A 23,223-nucleotide genomic window follows, 5' to 3' on the forward strand; every position below is an offset into this window, starting at 1 on the left:
AAAACCAAGCTGAGCCCAAAGTCCATGAGGAGTGGTCTGTATTCAATGCTGATTACTGAATGTGAGGACCTGGGAATCCAGGTCTGGACTCCTCTGAGAGCTTTAGGGTCAGGACAGAGCTGGTTTTCATGGGTGCAGAGAAGTATTATTTGTATGTCTTTCTGCTGTAGCATGCTCTGGAGTTGGACATGGGCAGAAAAAAGTCCTCATAGCAGATATAAGACATGAAAGACACGGTTTTAAGTTGCAGAGTTGGAAAAATATATCATATTCACATTTTCTTCGGTTAGGATTCCACCACACTCCATTTAGTTTTAGTTAGAGCATGTTCATAGAACATGTTTGGTTTCCATATTGTCATGTGCCCTGGTATAAATGTGTAATTAAATATCACCACACATAATTGTGTTTCTAGATAAACGCTTAGCATTTGCCACTGTCTGTGCTACTCATGGCAAATTTTTAATGTGGATCGATGAATGTATTCTTGAATGTTTAACATTTAAGTCTGCTACACATATGTACATGACAAAAGAACTCTCTTTTTGACTACTTCCTAGCATTAGATTAGCAATTTTTCTAAAATATTTATCTTTAATTATGTGTATATGTGTTTGTGGGAGCAGTGTAGTGCTTACGGAGGCCAAATTTATACTGAGTTTTTTGTACGTTCATGTGGTTATGAGGTGCACATTGTGGGTATCAGGAATTTAATCTGGATCCGTCAAAGTTCAATATTCTCTCTTAACCACTGAGCTATTTCTGCAGCACCTGGAGTAACAATGATGACATTCCATCTCATTTTTACTGTGGCTATGTTCTCAAAGGAATGAACATCACATTAATCAGTGTGAAACTGGAGGACACATTTTCAGTGACAACCAGGCACTATTTTATCAAATGAAAGAGAAAGCAATGATCTGAGCAAAGGTAAAAATAGGGCAGGCTGATCGCAGTATAGACAGTGTAGAATAAGAAGACTATTCAGTTAGATGGGAAGGATTATTTCAATAATGATATGTAAGTTTGTTGGCTATAGCTAATAACAGCATATTTTGTTTTTCATATATGGAGAGAGATCTTATGAGTTATCATTCATAATGATATCTGTGCCATCATTAAATTGTGGACATGTGTTTGAAAACTTTATGTAAGGGCAGATGAATACAATTAACTTTAAACATCAATTAAATATAGTAAATGGCTGAAAGGTGACTAAAACTACAGTCAGCAGAAAAATAATCTATTCCCAAATCCCCCTGGTTTTCCTCACCTACACAGTTGTCCACTTGGAGGGATTTTTTTTTTTTTTTGGTAGATATGAACTCAATTATTTGTTTTTGTTTGACCCTATTAGACTATAGAATCATTTAACAAATCCTTCCACTGTGTGAACACATTTAGTAGAATGACAATGAAAAGTGGGCTCTAAAGAATCTCTGTGGCTGGAAGGAAAACTCAGAACTCTAACATTGAAACACATGCTGATAGACACAGGCCAGAGCTCCCTAGATTCCAGAAGAGATCCTGGGAAGTCCCTTTGGATCCTCAGCGCCCCCTGCTGGTTGTGATCATCCCTGCAGAGAAGTATTTGTGCAGGCTCACATTGGACTTCCCTCACTGTGTCACTGGCACAGTAGTACATGGCTGTGTCATCAGTTTGCAGACTGTTCATTTTTAAGAAAACTTGGCTCTTGGAGTTGTCCTTGCTGATGCTCAGTCTGGATTTGAGAGCTGAATTATAATTTGTGCTTCCAACACCCCATATTACTCCCAGCCACTCCAGACCCTTTCCTGGAGACTGGCGAACCCAGTCTACACCATAGCTGGTTAATGAGAACCCAGAGACAGTGCATGTGATGGACAGGCTCTGTGAGGGCGCCACCAGGCCAGGTCCTGACTCCTTCAGCTGCACCTGGGAAAGGATACCTGGGGACAAGTGACATTACCATTAGTCACACATTAGCTGACATGTCTTAGTCCCTCTTCTGAAACCCTGACACACTTACAGCTTGGGAAAGTCACCAGGCAGAGGAGTAGCGCCAGGACAGCCATGCTCTGATGGAGGCTCTATGAGAAGAGGATGGGGTTTCTCAGCTTTGTGTGAGCTTTTATCCTCTGCCTGAGGGCTGCTTTGCATTGGGGGAGGTTCCCGAGAGGATAAAGGGAAGCACAGGGCAAACTTTCTATTCTTTTCTTTGTGTTCCTATGATCACCTTTGTGCTTCTTAGAAGAAATGTAGGTGAAATCTCAGAAAGTTTTGCCTGGTACTGCATGTTTTTTCAATCCCAAATAAACAGGAAAAAATAATACATTATCTTCAATGCAATTGTATATCATGGCAAATTGCAGTCAACAATTTCAGATGGAAAAGGAGCTCTTTTTTTAATGAGAAATCGGACTTAAGGAACTACTTAAGGCACTACTTAAAATTTTTCTCTCCCTTCCTCCTTCTTTCCCTTCCTTCCTTCCTTCCTTCCTTCCTTCCTTCCTTCCTTCCTTCCTTCCTTCCTTCCTTCCTTCTCTCTCTCTCTCTCTCTCTCTCTCTCTCTCTCTCTCTCTCTCTCTCAGATTCTTATATTTCATTATTCCCCTCAGAACAGCAGTGGCTGCAACTCTTACCCCAACTGTTTGCATGTAAATATGGAGTGGTACAGAAGATTTAAGAGCTGTATTGCAGGTGATTATTTTGTTATCACTATGTAAACAGAAAACTTAGATAGCAGCAGGATAAGTAAATAGCTCTTTTCACAGTCACCTAAAATCCCCCAGAGTGGATGAACATGGAGGGCACTTTATAAATCAGAAGCAGTGACTGAGAGAATCCAAGGACCTCTTATCCAGTGGAAACTAATGCAAAACAAAACAACAACAACAACAACAATAAAAACCAAAACTGGCCTCGGAAATTGTATATTAAGGAATGAGTAATCCTTGATTGGGTAGCATAGGTTGGGAATACTCATCAGCAAGTTCTATGGATTGTGAACCCAGTTAATAAGAGCATATTATGTTCTTCACTATGATTTTTAGTTAATTACATATCCTCCAAAACTGTAACCACATGCTTATTTACAATGAACCTGTATTTGAAAATATCACATTACATCATATTCGCAGGATGAATACAATTTGTTCAAACATTACTTAAGCACAATAAAGACTATGAATACTACTAAAAATGTAGGCAATCAAGGAACAAACCATTTACCAAAATCTCTCTGGGTGTTTTCACAACACAGTGCTCCAATGAGAGTTCTTCATAAAAGTCACTTCAATTTTATGTTTTTATTTTACACTATTAGCACATAGCACTATTTAATTATGTTTAAACTTTTCTAAAATTTATAAAATACATTCCTTCCTTAACTATTATAATTCCCGTGGTTACACGACTATAATTAGAATGTATATTTTACTAACTTTCTAGAGTCCTTTGGTTCAGAATAATTTAGAGTTCTCAATATTTTTAATTTTCACCTGATAAGTCTATGAATCTCTCAAACAACTGAATAGCAAGAATAGTAATAATCTTATTTAATATTCTTAAAAGGCACTCCATTTTCAGAATACCAGTTCATTTTGAATTTCACTGTTTTGTCTGCTCTGACTGAAACAGGAGCAGCTACTTTATCAGGAACCGCCTTCCTGAGATCTGGCAGGGTGCTTCATTTATTTCTATAAAGAACATGAACAGAAGACCTAGAAATGATTTGTAACATGTCTATATCCATTTTCTTAAGCCAGTTTAGCACCACAGCATAAACCGAAGAAGGCAGGTGGGTGGGATCATCAATTTCGGGGGCCAAAGTTGAGATTATGGGGTTACACAGAGTTTGGGGGCAAAGTTTGCTATTGGGGGAAAACGAGTGACTAAATGTGTTTGGTTATGGACAGACAGACGTATATTCAGTGGATAGAGCAGATCCCCAACGCCACACAGATACTCAGTACATTTGGGTACGTGTGTAAATTCCATGAGAGGGTTTAGGATGTAATTTGGTCTTTTATGTTTTGATATCCTACTTAAGGAACTAATTAAAATTCTTTCTGTTGTCAGTACAGTGAGTCTTATTGTTATCATTCATATAGAAAATATAACATGTGAGAAATTCCTTTAGAACATTCAATACATGTGATTACATATGTTTATTTGAAGGAGACCATAAGAACTGATTTCTGTCATATCTGCTGGACTCAGACTTTTCATTGGCCAACTCCTGGATACAATACCTGGGGAATAGTTTTTATATCCTTTGATTTCTCTCAGTCTCTATGTACATTTATATATCTCTTTTAGTTTCGGTTCAGATAGTAGCACATAGAAACTCAGGTTCCTAAATATATTTTTGTATTGGTGTAGGATTGAAAGGTCTGCTGTTTATTTCAGGTTATAGTGGTCTATGCAACCAGACTTTTAGGATTATTTTGATGAAGTAATAAATAAACTGGTGATGACTAAAAGTGGAACAAAGGAGAGGAATGAACATGGGGACCCTGTGCCTTGAGGAATTGATGACCATAGAGAACAAGAGTTAGTACTGCTTTTATCCATGGTGGAATACACACCACCAGAGAAGAGAAGTGAAGAGCTGAAAAAAATATGTTCATCCAGCAACCAGAAAATGATTGTCTCCCTCATTGGCATTGGCGTCAAGGTTTGTGTCTCTTGGTTCGTTATTCATAATCTCTGAACTCTGAGTGGCAGTGGTAGAAGCAGGTCTGCTTAATAGGAAGACAGCCATCCTGTACAACTTCTAAAAGATAGTCATTGCCCTCTCTGAGTGCTCTACTCTTTCTGTTTGGATTAGAAGAATATTTTTCAGGGGTTATTCTCAGTATATCCCATTTGGGTTTATCTGATATTTTCATTGTCCTTATGAAATTTGGCAAAGGGGATCAAAGGAATAAATATCCATTTCTCACCGGTTTTGGGGAACTTGACATGAGAACCCTTACTCAAGTAGTTTGATCTCTGTTTACCTTAGAGATTATTTGTGTAGTATATTGTAATATTATGCTACTTGAATTTTCCTTTCTCATGAAACTCTGAAGAAGGAGGTCACTAAGAGACTTCCTTTTTTTTCCAAAGGGAAGTAGTTCACGGTGAAGCCACATATTATTTAAAATTACCTTTATTTGGGAGGTCTTGATCCTGCAGTCTCACACTCATTTTAGTACCATCCCTGTCTGACAATTTCTTCATAACTCCCAGGACATGAGGGTGACCTGTAATCTGTGATCAAGCTGTGTCAGTGCTGGCTTTGACATATGAGGTCTATGTATTGTGTGAGAAGGATGATGAGACTTAAGGTAATTTTATTGTTGGTTCACTGACACTTCCTGAATTTCTCTCTGGCTATAACTTGATTGGACACAGCACCATAAACATGAAACTTAGAGTTTCCTGTAAGACTCCAGGGTTTCCCACTCTTCAAGTTCCTTTGCTTCTGTATATCATACTCTTCCCCAAATAAGTAATTTCTGTCCCGTGTGATGCTCTGAATTTTGTTAATTTCTGGGTAAATGCTACATTTAAAATATGTATGTATATTGGGGCTATAGAGATACCTGTGTGGTTAACCTTCTTGACAAACAAAAATGTTTGAGTGATGGCTTAGCTTAGATCTCCATGGATATCTATAGAGCTAAGTGTGACTCCAACCTTTAATCCTACTTCTGGGAAATAGAGGGAACATGATCACTGGTCATCCAGTCTAACTAACTCAACTATTAATGCCCAGTGAAAGAACACACCTGAAAAATGTGGTGTTGATTGACTTAGGAAGGCCTTGTATGTCACCACATGTACACATATACCTTCACGCACAAACACACACACACACACACACACACACACACATCCAAAGAGAGAAAAACACAGTAGAAAATAAACACATAAACACATGTCACAGGGAAATCAGAAATTTGAATAATATGTGGACTTATCAAGGATTACTACAAAATGTATGTGTAGAAAGAATCCCTGATTGTGATATGCAAAGACAGCCCAGGCAAAAAGGACAAAGATGAAGCAGATACTGTAGGAATGGCCAACCAATCACTGCCCCAACTTCAAAACAATTCTGTGGGAAAGAACCAGCTCCTGACTCTAATAAAGGTACACTGTTATGCTTGCATACAGGACAAGTTATATTTATGCAGATTGCATAAGTGTCCTCTGTGAGGCTCCACGCTGCAGCTGACTAAAATATATGCAGAGATCCACAGTCAAACAATAGACAGAGCCCAATGTGTGTTTTGGAAGATTTGGGGGAAAGATTGAGAAACCTGGAAGACAAACAGTGTAAACTAGCCTGAATGTTTGGTGGCTTCCAGAGACTGAACCACCAGCTAAAGAGTATACCTGGACCTAAGACCCCTGCACATATATAGCAGATGTGCAGCTTGATCCTCGTTCGAATCCCCCAGAAACTGGAACACAAGTTGTGCCTGACTCTGCTGCCTGCCTGTGTATCATGTTCCTCAAACAGGGCTACCTTGTCTGGCCTAAGTGGAAGATGATGTGAATAGTCCTGCAGAGACATATGCATTGGTGGATTTCTACCCAGAGAAGAGCCTACCTGTTCTCAGCATAAAAGGAGAGTGGGATGGAGGGTTATGCTGTGAGGGAGAGACTGAGAAAAGAGTAGAAGGCAATGCTTGAAATATAATGTGAATAAATTAATAGATGAGTATATGAAAAGGTTTATTTCTTATTGGGTATGGTGATGAACCTGGAGAATATGTGCAACTTGACAAATGAGCTGATGTTAAGTTTGGGGAAGCAGAAATGGAAAGGTGCCTTGAGGAAATGTAGATTCCTTACTTGGAACTTCCAGCCACAGGAGGCAACTGAAGGGTCCCTGGAACATGAATGAAAATGCATATCTCTGTGTCAGATCATATAAGGCAGAAATATAGGTGCAAATGTGGACATCACATATTATGTCTTTGTATTTCATCCTGTGGCCTCAAAATTTAGGCATGTGATGTAAATGATTCATTTTGTGGAAGAAAAATGAGACCAATCACCTGGATGGAATTGTGTCCGTACCTTTGACAGTAAGTAGTGATGATTCAAATACAATGTTTTATAATCAACTTGTGGAGTGTTTCCATAAAATGGTATCATTTGAGTCAAGGCCTCACATATACCACATAAGATCTCTTTTATTATGCTAACTTTCAGCACTGGGTTAATTATTTTTAATGAATTATATTATTTTAATTATGTGTATATGTTTCTGTATGGGTAGTGAAGTAGTATTCATGGAGCGTACCTGGTTCTCCATACTTATAGTTGGATATAAGCTGCTCCCTGTTTGTACCAGTAACTGATCCTGGTTAATAGGCAAGAAGAGTATATTTTCTGGTTAATAGGCAAGAAGAGTATATTTTCTGGTTAATAGGCAAGAAGAGTATATTTTCTGGTTAATAGGCAAGAAGAGTATATTTTCTGGTTAATAGGCAAGAAGAGTATATTTTCTGGTTAATAGGCAAGAAGAGTATATTTTCTGGTTAATAGGCAAGAAGAGTATATTTTCTGGTTAATAGGCAAGAAGAGTATATTTTCTGGTTAATATGCAAGAAGAGTATATTTTCTGGTTAATATGCAAGAAGAGTATATTTTCTGGTTAATATGCAAGAAGAGTATATTTTCTGACTCTCTGAATCTCTGGATCCAGCGCTTGGGTGATCAATTATAACCTTTCCACTCATGTTTGCGGCAGCTCTGTTTATGATTGCCTAAATTCACACCAAGCTGAATTATAATGAAGGGCATTTTATGAAGGACAAGCAGAGACCAATAGAACAAAAACATCCTGTCAAGTGGAACTTATTGAAAAACCTGGTCTTAAGGATAGTGATTTGAAGGCTGGGTGATCCTATTTGAGTAAAGAGAACACTCATCAATTAGATAGGAAGGATTATTCCATATAATGAGCTACATGGAATTAGACTACAGTTAATAACAACATGTAATATTCTTCCTGTATGTTTTTATGCGATATCCTCAAAGCAAGAACCACATGGGCATTCAACAATGAATCTGTGTTTTAAAACATCACACTAATAAGATGAATACAAGCAGCTCCATCAGCACTTCAGCACAATAAAATGTAGGTGTGTTTCTAAAAATGTAGGCAGGAGAGAAACATATCTTTTGCCAAAATCTCTCCAGATGTCTTCAGAACACAGTACTTCAATGAGGCTCTTGATAAAAGCCAAGTCAAGTATATGTATTTATATTACCATTAGAATATAGCATCATTTATTTATCACATTTACATTTTCTAACATTTAAAATAATAGTTTCTTATATTACTAGCTCTAACACCAGTCCTTGCATAACTACAATTGGAATCTATGGTTCACTAACTTGCTGGTGTCCTCTCATCAGTCAGAATACTTTAGAGGTTTCAATATTTTTTTCTTCACCTGATAGCCCAGCAGGGATGTTCCTGTCTGAACTCAGAGTAATTTTGCATCACCGAGTCTCTTGGAAATAACACATGACCGTGTCCTCAGCCTTCAGGCTGATCAGTAAGAGATACACGGTTTTCCTGTTATAGTCTCTAGACAATATGTTGGTGAATATGTCCTTCAGGCCATTGGCATAGTTTATGTTAATACTACATTTACTGATGGATGAGACACACTCCAGGGCTTTTCCTGGAGCCTTGTGGAACTAATGCAAGACATAACCACTGAAAGTGAATCCATAAGCTGTACAGAAGAATTATAAGGACTCTTGAGGCTACAGCAAGCGTCCACCAGATTCCCCCAGCTGCACTGCGCAGTGGACTACAGACACAAAGAATTCTGGTCAGAAAACTGTCAAAGAAGCCCACTGTCTCCACATGTCCATATGGGAAATTAATTTTAACCAGGCTGGTTGGGGAGATCTCAGACAGACTGAGGCTGAGACAAGTGTATTCCAAACAGTCCTTTTTTTATACTTTTATCAGAAACAGAATATAATGGCAGTTGAGAGGATCAATGCAGTTGTGGGCAATAAGATACAATGACATTTACAAGCTATACATAGTACATAAGATGAATGTCTAAGACCCATTGGCCATATCAGGTAACTTGGGTTAGTTTGTAAGAGCTGGAACTTCCTGGATACTGTTTTGTATGTGACAAAAATGAATAGGCAAGGCAACTGTCAATAAAAAGAATAATGTTGAGGTCCTACCATGTTTGATTTTAAGCTACACTTCAGTGCTTTAGCAAAACAACCTACATAGCCTGAGGTAAATCACAGACATGCAAGGAGAGAGACGGGGGAGGGAGAGGGGGGGAGGGGGAGGGGGGAGAGGGAGAGAGAGAGTGCTCAGGTGGTACATTGTGCTTGTGGAGGTTCTAAGTGAATAAGGACTGGTGAGGTCACTAAACATGTCTCCTAGCCATATGGGAAAGTTGGCTTTTATCTTGTAGGTAGTTAGCAGGGATTTGTGGCATGTGGGGTGGAGATGAATCAGAAGAAGAGATGCAGAATAAGAGATAGCTGATGGCTGAATTTTGAAAGTCCCAAGAGGGTAGAGAAGGTCAAATGTCAGTATTTGGATATTCTGGCCACATGGGGTGAATGGAGTGTCCTGGAAATCGAGAAACCATGACTGTAGAGTGTGCTGACAAACAGAGGCTTGGAGAAAAGTCATGGAATGTTTGGTAAGTGGTAGATGGATCTTTGGGTTATCTTTTGGGAGAGTGGAAAGGGAGTTGAAGGTGCAAGGTCTTTATACTGCTCTCCTTTTCCTAACTTTATGGGACAAAAGAAAAGCTCTTGGTAGTCTGTGGTTGTAATTTGGTTAGTCCTGAAAGAACAATTCCTGGTGAAGAAGTACAAGATACTAGATAGAAGGGTAGATAATTATTTGGGTATTCCCTATTTGTGAGGGGTACTGATGACTTGTAAGGGTGTTACCTCATCTTTCCAGGCCTATGGTCATTCCCCGATGGATAGAGCGTGCCACCATTTATGATATTTACATTTCATCTATCTGTAAAATGTAAATTTAATTCACAAACAAAGTATTTGCTGAGTTTTAAGACAGTGGGATATAAAATGATGCTGTCTAATAGAGATTCACCAAACCTGAAGACACAGACAGGCTGAAAGAGAGATCCTGGAGGAAAACAATCCATAAGTATAGACACATCAAGATTGGAAAATTCTACTTCCATTAGAAAACATTCAACCTCTGTTCTAAGGGAAACAGCCAGTATCCCATGAGCAATTGCTCATCCTGAAGGCATTTTTATTGCCAGTACACAGACCAGAAAATGTGTTAAACTATCAGATGAGTGAGTGTTTACAGTCACTTTGGGAAGCAATGAATATTTTATTACCTTACATTACATGTTTTTATGGCTATTTTCTCACCTGAAAACTTATTGTGATGTATATATTAATATGTGGAGAGTGTTATATATCCACATTGATGGCTATTCTTTGTTGTCATCTTGACTAAAAATCAAAAATGGAGAGCACACCTTTTAGGGACTTCTGTTAGATATACTTCTAATTTGGATCATTGAGGAAAGCAGGCACATCTTTAATCCACATTTGTGAATCCAGTCTTCTCTGGGCCATGTTTTCTCGCAGAAGTTTGTAGAGGATATGGATGAATGAAGATTTTCCTCTGCATTGCTTGTTCAGCTTGGTTTCTTATAGAATCTAGAATGACCAGTCCAGGGGTGGCCCCATCAATAATAGGCTAAGCCCTTCTGTTTCAGTCATTATTTAAGAAAGTAGTTCACAGGCTTGTCTACAGGCTGATTTTGTGGAGTCATTGTCTCAATTGAGGCTTTCTACCTATGATGACTCTCTACCTTGTGCCAAGTTGATATGGAACCCACTAGAACACCCATTTTATATCCATATATTTTTAAACATTGTTTTGTCTCTACTTTTACCTATGGATGAGTCCAGGCTGACAATACATAGGTGAAGGACTATAGGGATGTGAGAGCTAGAAGCAGAATTCAATGAGGGTATCCTTGTAGATAACGAATTAAACAATTCAAGCCTCCACAGAGAACCCATTACTGAGAGACAGTGGAACAGTGGGGTGCAAAATGAACATGGAAGTGCAAAAATCTATTTTAAATTAAAGTGGCATTTTTCTTGTCTACTTACCTGTGATTTCTGGGCCATACGACCAACCCTGTATGTGTATTGTTTTCTGTATCCTCCACACTATTTCCCAATGTTGTAGCTGAACTATGTTCCCATAACAAGGAACAGGAATACCTTTATCTTCACATTTATAACTATTGTTATCAATTTTTCATTTAATGAATGGCTATCATACCATCAGTTTTAGCCAATATAGAATTTTGGATTCATTTAAATTTCTTCTGGAAATTAGAGATACTAGTTCTATGCAACTTATTTTGCCCACATACATTGGACAAGATGAAGTAGCTCAGTCAGAGGACGGAATGCAGAAAGATGTCTACCCATGAGGACATCACATCTCATCATTTCTCTGTTGCTTGATCTATGCACTATCCTGTGAACCTTTTATCTCAGAGAAGGGCTGGAAATGAGTTGTCCTTGAGAAGAAAATAAGACTGATCTGGTGAGACAATGTCCTTACATATACTAGTGTATACTGTCTCAAGCACAATATTTATTAGTCAAAATGAGGTCTGTGTTTCTGAAATATTAACTATCAAATCTACTACTCATATATATGACAGAAAAACCCTTCCTTTGATTCATAGCACTGAATGAGCAATTTTTATAAAATGATATATTTTTAATTATGTGTATATGTGCCTGTGTGGGCAGTATAGTATGCATAGAGGACAAATATACTGATTCTTCTGGACTTACAAGTGCATATGGAATCCTCATTGTGGGGGTCAAGAACTGAACCTGGATCCTTTGCTAGAACAGTATGCTCCCATAACCACTGAGCTGTTTATTCAGCACTTAGAGTAACAGTGTTCTACTTACTTCTCATTTTTGATGCACCTCTGTTCATAAGAGCCTAAATACTGCATCAGTCTGGATAAAGTGGAAGACGAGTTACCAATGGTAACCAGGCTGGAAGAGTACAAAAGAACATCTTGCCAAGTAGAACACAAAACCGATCTGAGATAAAGTAAAATTAGAACAGGTTGATCATAGCTTGATAAATGTAGCTTAATAAGACTAATGAGTTAGATAGGAAGGATTACTTCAATAATGATATGTATGGATGTTGGCCACAGTCAATAACAGCATATTATATTCTTCATATATGGACAGCAGATTGTATGAGTTAGCTCTCAGAATGGTAATTGTGTAATCATTAACTTGTGGACGTGTGTTTGAAAACTTCATGTTAGAGAAGATCAATACAATTAGTTTCAAACATCAATTATGTATACAGCAGAAATGTTACTTAAACTGCAGTCATGAGAAACACAATTCATTACCAAATCTCCTTGGCTGTCCTCACCTACACAATGCTCCACTGAGTATTTCTTGATAAATATCAGCTCAATAATTTGTTTTCATCATATACTGTTATAGAGCCATTTAAAAATTCTTGTAGTGTATGAACAAACAAGTTTAATACAATATCACACTGAAAAGCAGGCTCTAGAGAATTTCCATGGCTCAAAGAAGAATTCACACCTCTAACATTAAAACCGATGCTCATACAGCATTGGCCAGAACTTCACTGGTTGTAAAGAGATACTGAGAAATCCTTGTTGTACCTCAGCACACCCTGCTGGTCATGACATCCCTGTAGGGAAGCTTTTGTTCAGGTTCACACTGGACTTTTTTTCACTGTGTATCTGGCACAGTGGTACACAGCCGTGTCTTCACTTTGCAGACTGCTCATTTTAAAGAAAACTTGGCTCTTAGAGGTGTCCCTGCTGACACTCAGTCGGGAACTGAGAGCTGGAGTATAGTATATGCTTCCACCAGACCATATTCCTCCCAACCATTCCAATCCCTTTCTCGGAGGCTTGCGAAACCAATGTACACCATAGCTACTTAATGAGAACCCAGAGACAGTGCAGGTGAGAGACAGAGTCTGTGATGGCTGCACAAGGTCAGGTCCTGACTCCTTCATCTGCACTTGTGACAGGACACCTGGGGACAAACAACATCACCATCAGACATACATACCATGAATGCCATACCTGGGTCCCTCTCCTAAAACTCTGAAACACTTACAGCTTGGAAAGGTCACCAGGCAGAGGAGCAGCCCCAGGACAGCCATGCTCTGATGGAGGCTCTATGAGAAGAGGATGGGGCTTCTCATCTTTGTGTGAGCTTTTATCCTCTGCCTGAGGGCTGCTTTGCATTGGGGGGGGGGCGGTCCTGAGGGGATAAAAGGAAGCACAGTTCACAGCTTCCAGCTTCCTCTCCATGTGCCTTTGATTGCCTCTGTTTTGTTTTGTGTTGTTTTTCTTTTTAGAAGAAATGGAATTGAAAAGTAAGGAAGTTTTCCCTGAAACTGTTTGGATTTCCAATTCAAAATAAACACAAATCCAACTGTGCATGCCTTGGAAGCAAAAAGTAAATAAGGGGTGGGGTATGGATATTTACAGTAAGAAAATGCTTATTCATACAGTGCATGTAGAATAGGATACCTTATCTTAAATGCAATTGTGTATCATTACCAATTAATTGCACTTGAGGATTTAAGATGGAAGTGGGAACCTTTTTGATCAGAGATTCTTTTTCTTGTTTTACTGTTTTCTATTCTATTTCTATTCTATTCTATTCTATTCTATTCTATTCTATTCTATTCTATTCTATTCTATTCTATTCTATTCTATTCTATTCTATTATTGTTTTCTTTTCTATTTTATTGTCTTCCTTTTTCATTTTCTTTCCTTTTTTGGATTTTTATATTTCATTTGTTGTGTTTTATAAAAATGAGAAGGGAAGTCAGGGATATGTTTGGTAGAGTGAGGTATGATGGTTGGGAATGGGGCTGCCTCTGTAGGACCATGCTGAGGCATTCCTTTCCCCTAAGTTACCAGCCATAAGATGGGTATACTATAGAGTAGAGTTTATTTAATACATGGGTAGGGAAGTAGAGGGGGTATTAGAAACAGAGAGACAGAGACAGAGACAGAGACAGAGAGAGAGAGAGAGAGAGAGAGAGAGAGAGAGAGAGAGAAAGAAAGAAATGGAGACAGAGACAGAGACAGAGACAGAGACAGAGACAGAAAGAATAGAGGAATAGAGGCTGGCCCTGAACATGTAGACAGAGAGGCTGGAAGGGTAGAAAAGAGAAAAGTTAGAGAGGGGAGAGAGTAAGAATGGTAAGGGGGCAAGCAGTCCCTTTTATAATGAGTCAGAGATACCTACAGATAACTGTGGGGCAGAACTTAGAAAAAAATATTAACATCATTATTCCCTTCAGAAAAGCATTATTGTCACCTCCTTCACCAACTAGTTTGAGAAATGGAAGCAAAACCACAGACAGTAAATAGCCTTGTATTACAAATGATTTTCATATCATCCACATATCAATTGACATCCAAAGATAATAAGGATAAATAAATATTATTTGCCTTGTTTTTGTATATAAAAATATAGAAGTAATAATTATTCAATAATGTGCACAAAACTGTATAGGTATTACTTAGTGAATAGTCATTAAATTACTTTCAATTTATGTGCTTATACTAGTTTTATATGTGAGGAATCAACTATTATTAAAAAAAAAAACAAACAAAAAAAACAAAAAAAAACCTTTCCTCTCAGCTCTGAGCTGTGTTTCTGTAACTCCTTCCATGGGTACTTTATTCCCATTCTAAGAAGGAACAAAGTATCCACACTTTGGTGTTCCTTCTTCTTGAGATTCATGTGTTTTGCAAATTGTATCTTGGGTATTTTGAGCTTCTGGGCTAATATCCACTTATCAGTGAGTACATATCATGTGTGTTTTTTTGTGATTGGGTTACCTCACTTAAGATGATATCCTCCAGATACATCCATTTGCCTAAGAATTTCATGAATTCATTGTTTTAAATAGCTGAGTAATACTCCATTGTGCAAATGTACCACATTTTCTGTATCCATTCCTCTGTTGAGGGGCATCTGGGTTCTTTTCAGCTTCTGGCTATTATAAATAAGGCTGCTATGAACATAGTGGAGCATGTGTCCTTCTTACCGGTTGGGACATCTTCTGGATAGATGCCCAGGAGAGGTATTGTTGGATTTTCTAAAAGTACTATGTCCAATTTTCTGAGTAACTGCCAGACTAATTTCCAGAGTGGTTGTCCAAACTTGCAATTCCACCAAAAGTGGAGGAGTGTTTCTTTTTCTCCACATCCTTGACAGCATCTGCTGTCACCTGAATTTTTGATCTTAGACATTCTGACTGGCGTGAGGTGGAATCTCAGGGTTGTTTTGATTTGCATTTCCCTGATGATTGAGGAGGTTGAACATTCTTCAGGTGTTTCTCAGCAATTTTGTATTCCTCAGTTGAGAATTCTTTGTTTAGCTCTGTACCTCATTTTTTAATAGGGTTATTTGATTTTCTGGAGTCCATCTTCTTGAGTTCTTTATATATATTGGATATTTGTCCCCTATCTGATTTAGGATTGGTAAAGATCATTTCCCAATCTGTTGGTTGCCTTTTTCTCTTATTGACAGTGTCTTTTGCCTTACAGAAGCTTTGAAATTTTATGAGATCCCATTTGTCAATTCTCAATCTTAGAATAGAAGCCATTGATGTTCTGTTCAGGAATTTTTCTCCTGTGCTCATATCTTCGAGGCTTTCCCCCACTTTCTCCTCTATAAGTTTCAGTGTTTCTGTTTTTACGTGGAGTTCCTTGATCCACTTAAACTTGAGCTTTTTACAAGGAGATAAGAATGGCTCAATTCTCATTCTTCTACATGATAAATGGCAGTTGTGCCAGCACCATTTGTTGCAAATGCTGTCTTTTTTTCCACTGGATGATTTTAGCTCCTTTGTCAAAGATCAAGTGACCATAAGTGTGTGGGTTCATTTTTGTATCTTCAATTCTGTTCCATTGATCTGTCTGTCACTGTACCAGTACCATGAAGTTTTTACCACAATTGCTCTGTAGTACAGCTTGAGGTCAGGTATGGTGATTCCCTCAGAAGTTCTTTTATTGTTGAGAATAGATTTTTGCTATCCTAGGTTTTTTATTATTCCAGATGAATTTGCAAATTTCCCTTTCTAACTTGGTGAAAATTGAGTTGGAATTTTGATGGGGATTGCATTGAATCTGTAGATTGCTTTTGGCAAGATCCCATTTTTACTATATTGATCTTGCCAATCCATGAGCCTGGGAGATCTTTCCATCTTCTGAGATCTTCTTCTATTTCTTTCCTCAGAGACTTGAAGTTCTGGATCCATCCTATATACAATCACCAAACCCAGACTCTATTGCATATGCCAGAAAGATTTTCCTTATAGCACCCTGCTATATCTCTCTCTTGTGAGGCTATGCCAGTGGATGCTCACAGTCAACTACTGGTCCCTAACTAAGGAGCTAGAGAAAGTACCCAAGGAGCTAAACAGGTCTGCAACCCTATAGGAGGAACTACAATATGATCTAACTAGTAACCCCAGAGCTCATGTCTCTAGCTGCATATGTAGCAGAGAATGGCCTAGTCGGCCATCAATGGGAGGAGAGTCCCTTGGTCTTGCAAAGATCATATGCTCCAGTACAGGGGTATGCCAGGGCCAGGAAAAAGGATTGGATGGGTTGGGGAGAAGGGCAGAAGGAGAGTATAAAAAAATGTTTAAAAAGAAGAAGTTGATCCTATACCTCAAAAAAAATAATAAAACAAAATAAAAACAAACAAACAAAAACAAAACAAAACACTTTCTGTGGAGTGATCTTATTCTCATCAGTTTTCAAGGAAGAACTTGCAAGGAAACAAACAGTTCACAGGCATTTAGTTTATTTGCTTTTTTTTTTTCCACACGGGGGTCGAATGGGTGGTTGAGACAGGGTTTCTCTGTATAACCTAGGCTGTCCTGGAACTTACTCTGTAGACCAGGGTGGCCTCAAATTTAGAAATACCCCTGCCTCTGCCTCTCAAGTGCTGGGATTAAAGGCGTGTGCCACCACTGCCCAGCTCATCTATTTCCTTTCAAACATTTATTTAAGAGTAGATCCAAGAGACTGATATGATATACACTAGGTTGAGTGTCTTACCTTTCCTATTCAGGGACACTGTAGCTGGGAGCTACTCTACCTCTTGATTTCTGTCAGTCTCTCTGCATCAAAGTACTTTTTATATATCCCTATTTGTCTCTTGTTTCAGCTTGTAGCACATAAAAATATGTTTCTAAATATGACTATGAATTGGTGAGTGAAATGTAGGTCAGCTGTTCATAGCTCTTCATAAAAAGCAGTAGCATGACCATGGGGTTGATTATTATGTTAACTGAAGTAAAAGGTAAGCCAGAGATCACTGATGACAGGAAGTAGAGCAGAGGGCAGACCTGAACATGGGGAACCTTGTGCCTTCAGGTGTTGGCCACTGTAGACAGTAAGGGACTGTAGAGCTTCTCCCCATGCCTTTGTAATGGAAACACCAGAGAAGAGAAGTAAAGAGCAGAAAAAGGCTATTTGCTAGGACTCAGAGAATGTGGGTTTATTAGTTGGCATTGGAGTCCTTAGATTTTGTGTTTCTCATTTTAAATGCTTAACTTTTATAATGTGAGTGGCAGTGGTGCATGGAGAACTCAACATTAGGGAGGAAGACATCTGTGCATGTTGTGATTGTCACCCACTGTATAAGTGCTTTATTTTCCTTTGTCACGATACTCTGAAAGTTAGGAGAAAAAAATTTCAGATAGTATTCCCAGTATGTCTAATCTTAGTGGTGTCTGATACTTTCATTGTGGTTACAAAAGTTTGGGAAGGAGTGGCACAGGAATAAATGCACATTTCTTATACTATATTGGGTAGATTGGTCTAAGTCCTCTAAATCAAGCATTTCTGGTTTTGGTTACTTCAGAGATAATCTATGTCTCTATGCTGTACTTCAGTACTTCTTGGGTTTCTCTATTCCATACATTTCCATAGAATAAAGTTACCATGAGAAAGTCACTTGCGAAAGGCATGAGTTCATGCTAAAACTACACATTATTTTCTATTTCTGAGGTTGTCCTTATTGTTTGTTCAGTAATTTGTTTACTTTTGTGCAGTGAATACATGAACACTCACTTAATGGGTCATATTGCAGTGAAAATACTATCCACTTCATTTTTGTACTGGTTAGAATCTTATCAACACACTATGAATTTGGGTTGTCTGGGAATAAGGAACCTCAGAAAAAATGCCTTCATCAAATTGGTTTGCAAAGAATTATGTGGGGGCATTTTCTTGATTAATGTTTATTGTGTGAAATCCCAGGCAGATGTTGGCAGTGACATCTATACACATGTATTCCTGTTTTATATTAGAAAGCATGTTGAACAACTTTAGAGAGCAAGCAGGCAAGATTTCTTTAATGGTTTCTTTAATGGTTTCTTTAATGGTTCTTTCTCTACCTTTGAGTTCTTGCTCTGATTTCATATCTTGATTTTTCCTTGATAAGGGAATACAAGAGTTAAGATAACCTTGTCCTTTCTATGCTGCTTTTGATCGTGATGTTACTCACATCAATAGATTACAAACTATGATTATAGAGACATTTTATGAAGCAACATGGCTTCTCTTGTGAAAGTTCATGTCCACACACTTAGGTCAGTGTGATCTGGACAAATTCCAGACATGCCCTCACTACACATCTTCAATCCCAAACAATGTAGGTAATATAATATTTTAGAGTGAAGCAGCCATTTTTGGAAGTGAATTCTCCATGGGGGCAGATAATCAAAGGAAAACTTTACAGAAATGTCAGAGATGGCATATGCCCACCTCTCACAAGAAGAGACAGGAAGATTACTTGCTCAAGTTCAGTACAAGGAGAAAGTCGTCAGTTTAGAATCAGTGCAGTGAATGGAACACAGCTGAGTTGAGTTCATTTATGAGTTTACTTTGTTCAGTGAAGTTCAGCACAGGCAGCTGATATCAGAGAATAAGAAGCAGCCTAATGAATAGAGCAGACTCCCATTATTAACTTAAGGCCAAGCTGATCAACTAATTAGGAAGATGAAAGAAGCCATATTGAGCCAGTCATCTTAAAGAGTCTTTTCAAACAGAGCAGCTAAGTTGAAGCAGCTAATGAATGTTCTGAAAGAACTAAAAGGTGTGAGCTTATCCAGCAGTATGCCTATGAAAAAACAATTATGTCAGGTGAATAAAAGGTATTGTTTAGAACCTTGTTGAACCCCAAGAGCATCTTGCTTCCCTGTGCAGGCTTTCATGGTCCCACAAAACAAACATCTTGGTACTCTGTTTCATGAATTCCTTTCCAGTCTGTTACATCTGGAGCACTGCCAGCAGAGTAAGTTTTGTGCATGGTCTCCTGATCTCCATTGTCTACCTCTGGGTTTGTCCTACTATCTTTAGTAGTGGTGGGATGCCAAGATCATCCTGTTTTTCTATGCAGGTCTCCATGGGTATCCACAAGAATAACAGTTTTGAAATCCTCTTCCAACAATCCTTTGCCTGTCAGGTCTACCTAGGTCATAGCCACAATAAGTAAGCAGTACATTGCCTCCCTGACCTCCATTGTCTAGCCCATGGCTCTCTATGCCTTCCTGATGTGTCCTGCTGCTATGAGGATTATCCTGCCATTACCATAGAAAACAGGATGACTAAGAAACAGTGTAGGAACACAATTAACAAAAGCCAGGGCAATATAGCACCACTAGAGCTCAGCTATCCTGCTACAGCAAGCCCTGGGTATTCTAACACAGCCAAAGCAAAAAAGGTGACCTTAAGCTTCATCTTATAAATATGATAGAGGCTCTTAAATGGGAAACTAATAAATTCCTTTGTGAAGTATAGGAAAATATAATCATCCAATATGTGAATGAAGCGAATATAACTGCTGAAGAAGTGAAAATGAAAATAAAATCTACAAAGAAAGTAAACACAAATTGAGTCAATCCTGGAGATGGAAAAACTACTAAGGATAGCTAGAATTATAGACACAAGCATCACCAACTGAATACACATGATACAGGAAAGAATTTCAGGCATAGAAGATACAAGAAAAGAAATTGATACATTGGTCAAAGAAAATGCAAAAACTAAAATGTTGATGACACAAATATCCAGGAAATTTGGGAGACTACAAAAAAAAAACAAATCCAAGAATAGTTGGAATAGAAGGAGAAGATTTACAACTCTAAGGCTCAGAAAACATCTTTAACAAAGTCAGAGAAGAAATTCACCTGACCTAAAGAAAGAGATGCCTATAAGTTTACAAGAGGTTTACAGACCATCACATAGATTGTACCAGAAAAGAAAATACTTTTGCCTCAAAATAAACAAAATATTATATGTATAGAAAAAGGAAGGAATATTAAAAGCTGCATGGAAAGAAATACCAAGTAACTTATAAAGACAGAGCTATCAGAATAATACTGATTTATCATTAGATATTCTCAAAGCCAGAAGGGTTGGGGTGATGTCTAGTAGACCCTAAGAGAGTTTAGATCTTATCCCAGACTACTATAACTCTCAATCACCATTGATTGATAAACGAAGATATTTCATGACAAAACCAAATTTCAGCAAATACCTTTTCATTAATCCAGCTCTATAGTGTCTACTAAAAGAAAATTCAAATACAATGAGGCTAACTATACCTAGGAACATGCAAAAAATAATGTCACACCAGTAAAACCAACCAACCAACCCCCCCCCACACACACACTCACACACACTATCATCACCAACATCAAAATAACAGAAATTAACAAACATTGGCCATTAGTCTCTTTCCACATCACAGATTAAAAGGGTTGATTATAAACATGATCCATCATTTTGTTGCATACAAGCAATACACCTCAGCAACAAAATTAGACACTACTCAGAATAAATAGATGAAAAATACTTTTTCAAGCTAATGGACCCAATTAGTTAAGTGGCAGAAAATAAGCAGAGAAATAATGAAGTTAACAGAGGTTATGAATCAAATGGACCTAATAGATATCTATAGAACATTTCATAAAAACACAAAAGACTTTACCCCCTGCTTCTCAGCATCTCACAGAATCTTCTCCAAAACTGACCATATACTCTATCACAAAACAAGCCTCAACAGATACAAGATGAGTGACGTAACTCCTTACATCTTATCAGATCACTGTGGATTCATGCTAGAGTTCAACAACAAAAGCTACAACAAAAAGCCTACAAACTCTTGGGAACTGAGCAACTCTCTACTCAATGAACATTAGGTCAAAGCTAAAATAAATAATGAAATTAAACACTTTCTAGAATTCAATGAAAATGAAGGCACAGCATACCCAAATTTATGGGACTCAGTGAAAGCAGTGCTAAGAGGAAAGCTCACAGCAATAAGCATCTTCATTAAGAAACTGGAGAGATTCCATATTAGAAACTTTACAATACCCCCAAAAGCTCTAGAATAAAAAGAAGCAACTCACATAAGAGGAGTTGTTGGCAGGAAATTACCAACTTGGAGCTGATAAATAAATAAATCATAAAAAAAGAACAATTTGAAGATTCAACAAAACCAAGTACTGGTATTTATTTTTTTTTTCAAATTTTTATTAGGTATTTTCTTCATTTACATTTCAAATGCTATCCCGAAAGTCCACTATAACCACCCCCACTCCGCTACCCTACCCACCTACTCCCACTTCTTGGCCCTGATGTTCCCCTGTACTGGGACATATAAAGTTTTCAAGGCCAAGGGGCCTCTCTTCCCAATATTGACCGACTAGGCCATCTTCTGATACATATGCAGCTAGAGACATGAGCTACTGGGGTACTGGTTAGTTCATATTGTTGTTCCACTTATAGGGTTGCAGACCCCTTCAGCTCCTTGGGTACTTTCTCTAGCTCCTCCATTGGGGGCCCTGTGTTCCATCCAATAGCTGTCTCTGAGCATCCACTTCTGTGTTTGACAGGCACTGGCATAGCCTCACAAGAGACAGCTATATCAGGGTCCTTTCAGCACAATCTTGCTGACATATACAATAGTGACTGATTATGTGTTTGGTGACTGATTATGGGATGGATCCCGAGGTGGGGAAGTCTCTTTGGATTGTCCATCCTTTCATCTCAGCTCCAAACTTTGTCTCTGTAACTCCTTCCATGGGTGTTTGGTTCCCTATTCTAAGCCTTGAAGATATGGTCACAGGGCAAAAATTCCTGAATAGAACAGCAATGGTTCATGCTCTAAGATCGAGAATTGACAAATGGGATCTCATAAAATTTCAAAGCTTATGTAAGGCAAAAGACATTGTCAATAAGACAAAAAGGCCACTAACAGATTGGGAAATGATCTTTACCAATCCTAAATCAGATAGGGGACTAATATCCAATATATATAAAGAACTCAAGAAGGTGGACTCCAGAAATTCAAATAACCCCATTAAAAATGGGGCACAGAGCTAAACAAAGAATTCTCAACTGAGGAATACCAAATGGCTTAGAAACACCTGAAAAAAATGTTCAACCTCCTCAATCATCAGGGAAATGCAAATCAAAACAACCCTGAGATTCCACCTCACACCAGTCAGAATAGCTAAGATCAAAAACTCAGGTGAGAGCAGATGCTGGCCAGTATGTGGAGAAAGAGGAACACTCTTCCATTGTTGGTGGGATTGCAACCTTGTACAGCCAGTCTGGAAATCAGCCTGGTGGTTCCTCAGAAAATTGTACATAGTACTACTGGAGGATATAGCAATACCTCTTCTGGGCATATACCCAGAAGATGTTCCAACCGGTAATAAGGACACATGCTCCACTATGTTCATAGCAGCCTTGTTTATAATATCCAGAAGCTGGAAAGAACCCAAATGTCCCTCAACAGAGGAATGGATACAGACAATGTGGTACATTTGCACAATGGAGTATTACTCAGCTATTAACAAGAATGAATTTATGAAATTCCTACGCAAATGGGTAGATCTGAAGGGTATCATCCCGAGTGAGGTAACCTAATCACAAAAGAACTCACATGATATGTACTTACTGATAGGTGGATATTAGCCCAGAAACTTAGAATTCCCAAGATACAATTTGCAAAACACATGAAACTCAAGAAGAACAAAGTACTGGTATTTTGAGAAAATCAACAATATAGAGAAATTGTTTGCCAAACTAAATAAAAGG

General features: G+C 38.2%; 3 gene segments (V, D, J or C) and 1 further gene; all 4 read right to left on the reverse strand.

Annotated features, from left to right (window-relative positions):
- Igh (immunoglobulin heavy chain complex) overlaps positions 1-23,223 on the reverse strand; it is a 2,751,187-nt gene that overhangs the window by 535,745 nt on the left and 2,192,219 nt on the right.
- Positions 1,626-1,918, reverse strand: Ighv2-6-8 (immunoglobulin heavy variable 2-6-8). The segment is given in 1 exon segment: positions 1,626-1,918. A coding segment is annotated over 1 exon segment (293 nt).
- On the reverse strand, positions 8,492-8,694 carry Gm7003 (predicted gene 7003). The segment is given in 1 exon segment: positions 8,492-8,694. A coding segment is annotated over 1 exon segment (203 nt).
- Ighv2-7 (immunoglobulin heavy variable 2-7) lies at positions 12,802-13,235 on the reverse strand. The segment is given in 2 exon segments: positions 12,802-13,105; positions 13,190-13,235. Coding segments are annotated over 2 exon segments (350 nt in total).

Source organism: Mus musculus, chromosome 12 (genome assembly GCF_000001635.26).
Source record: "Mus musculus strain C57BL/6J chromosome 12, GRCm38.p6 C57BL/6J".
In the NCBI taxonomy this organism is placed as follows: Eukaryota; Metazoa; Chordata; class Mammalia; order Rodentia; family Muridae; genus Mus; species Mus musculus.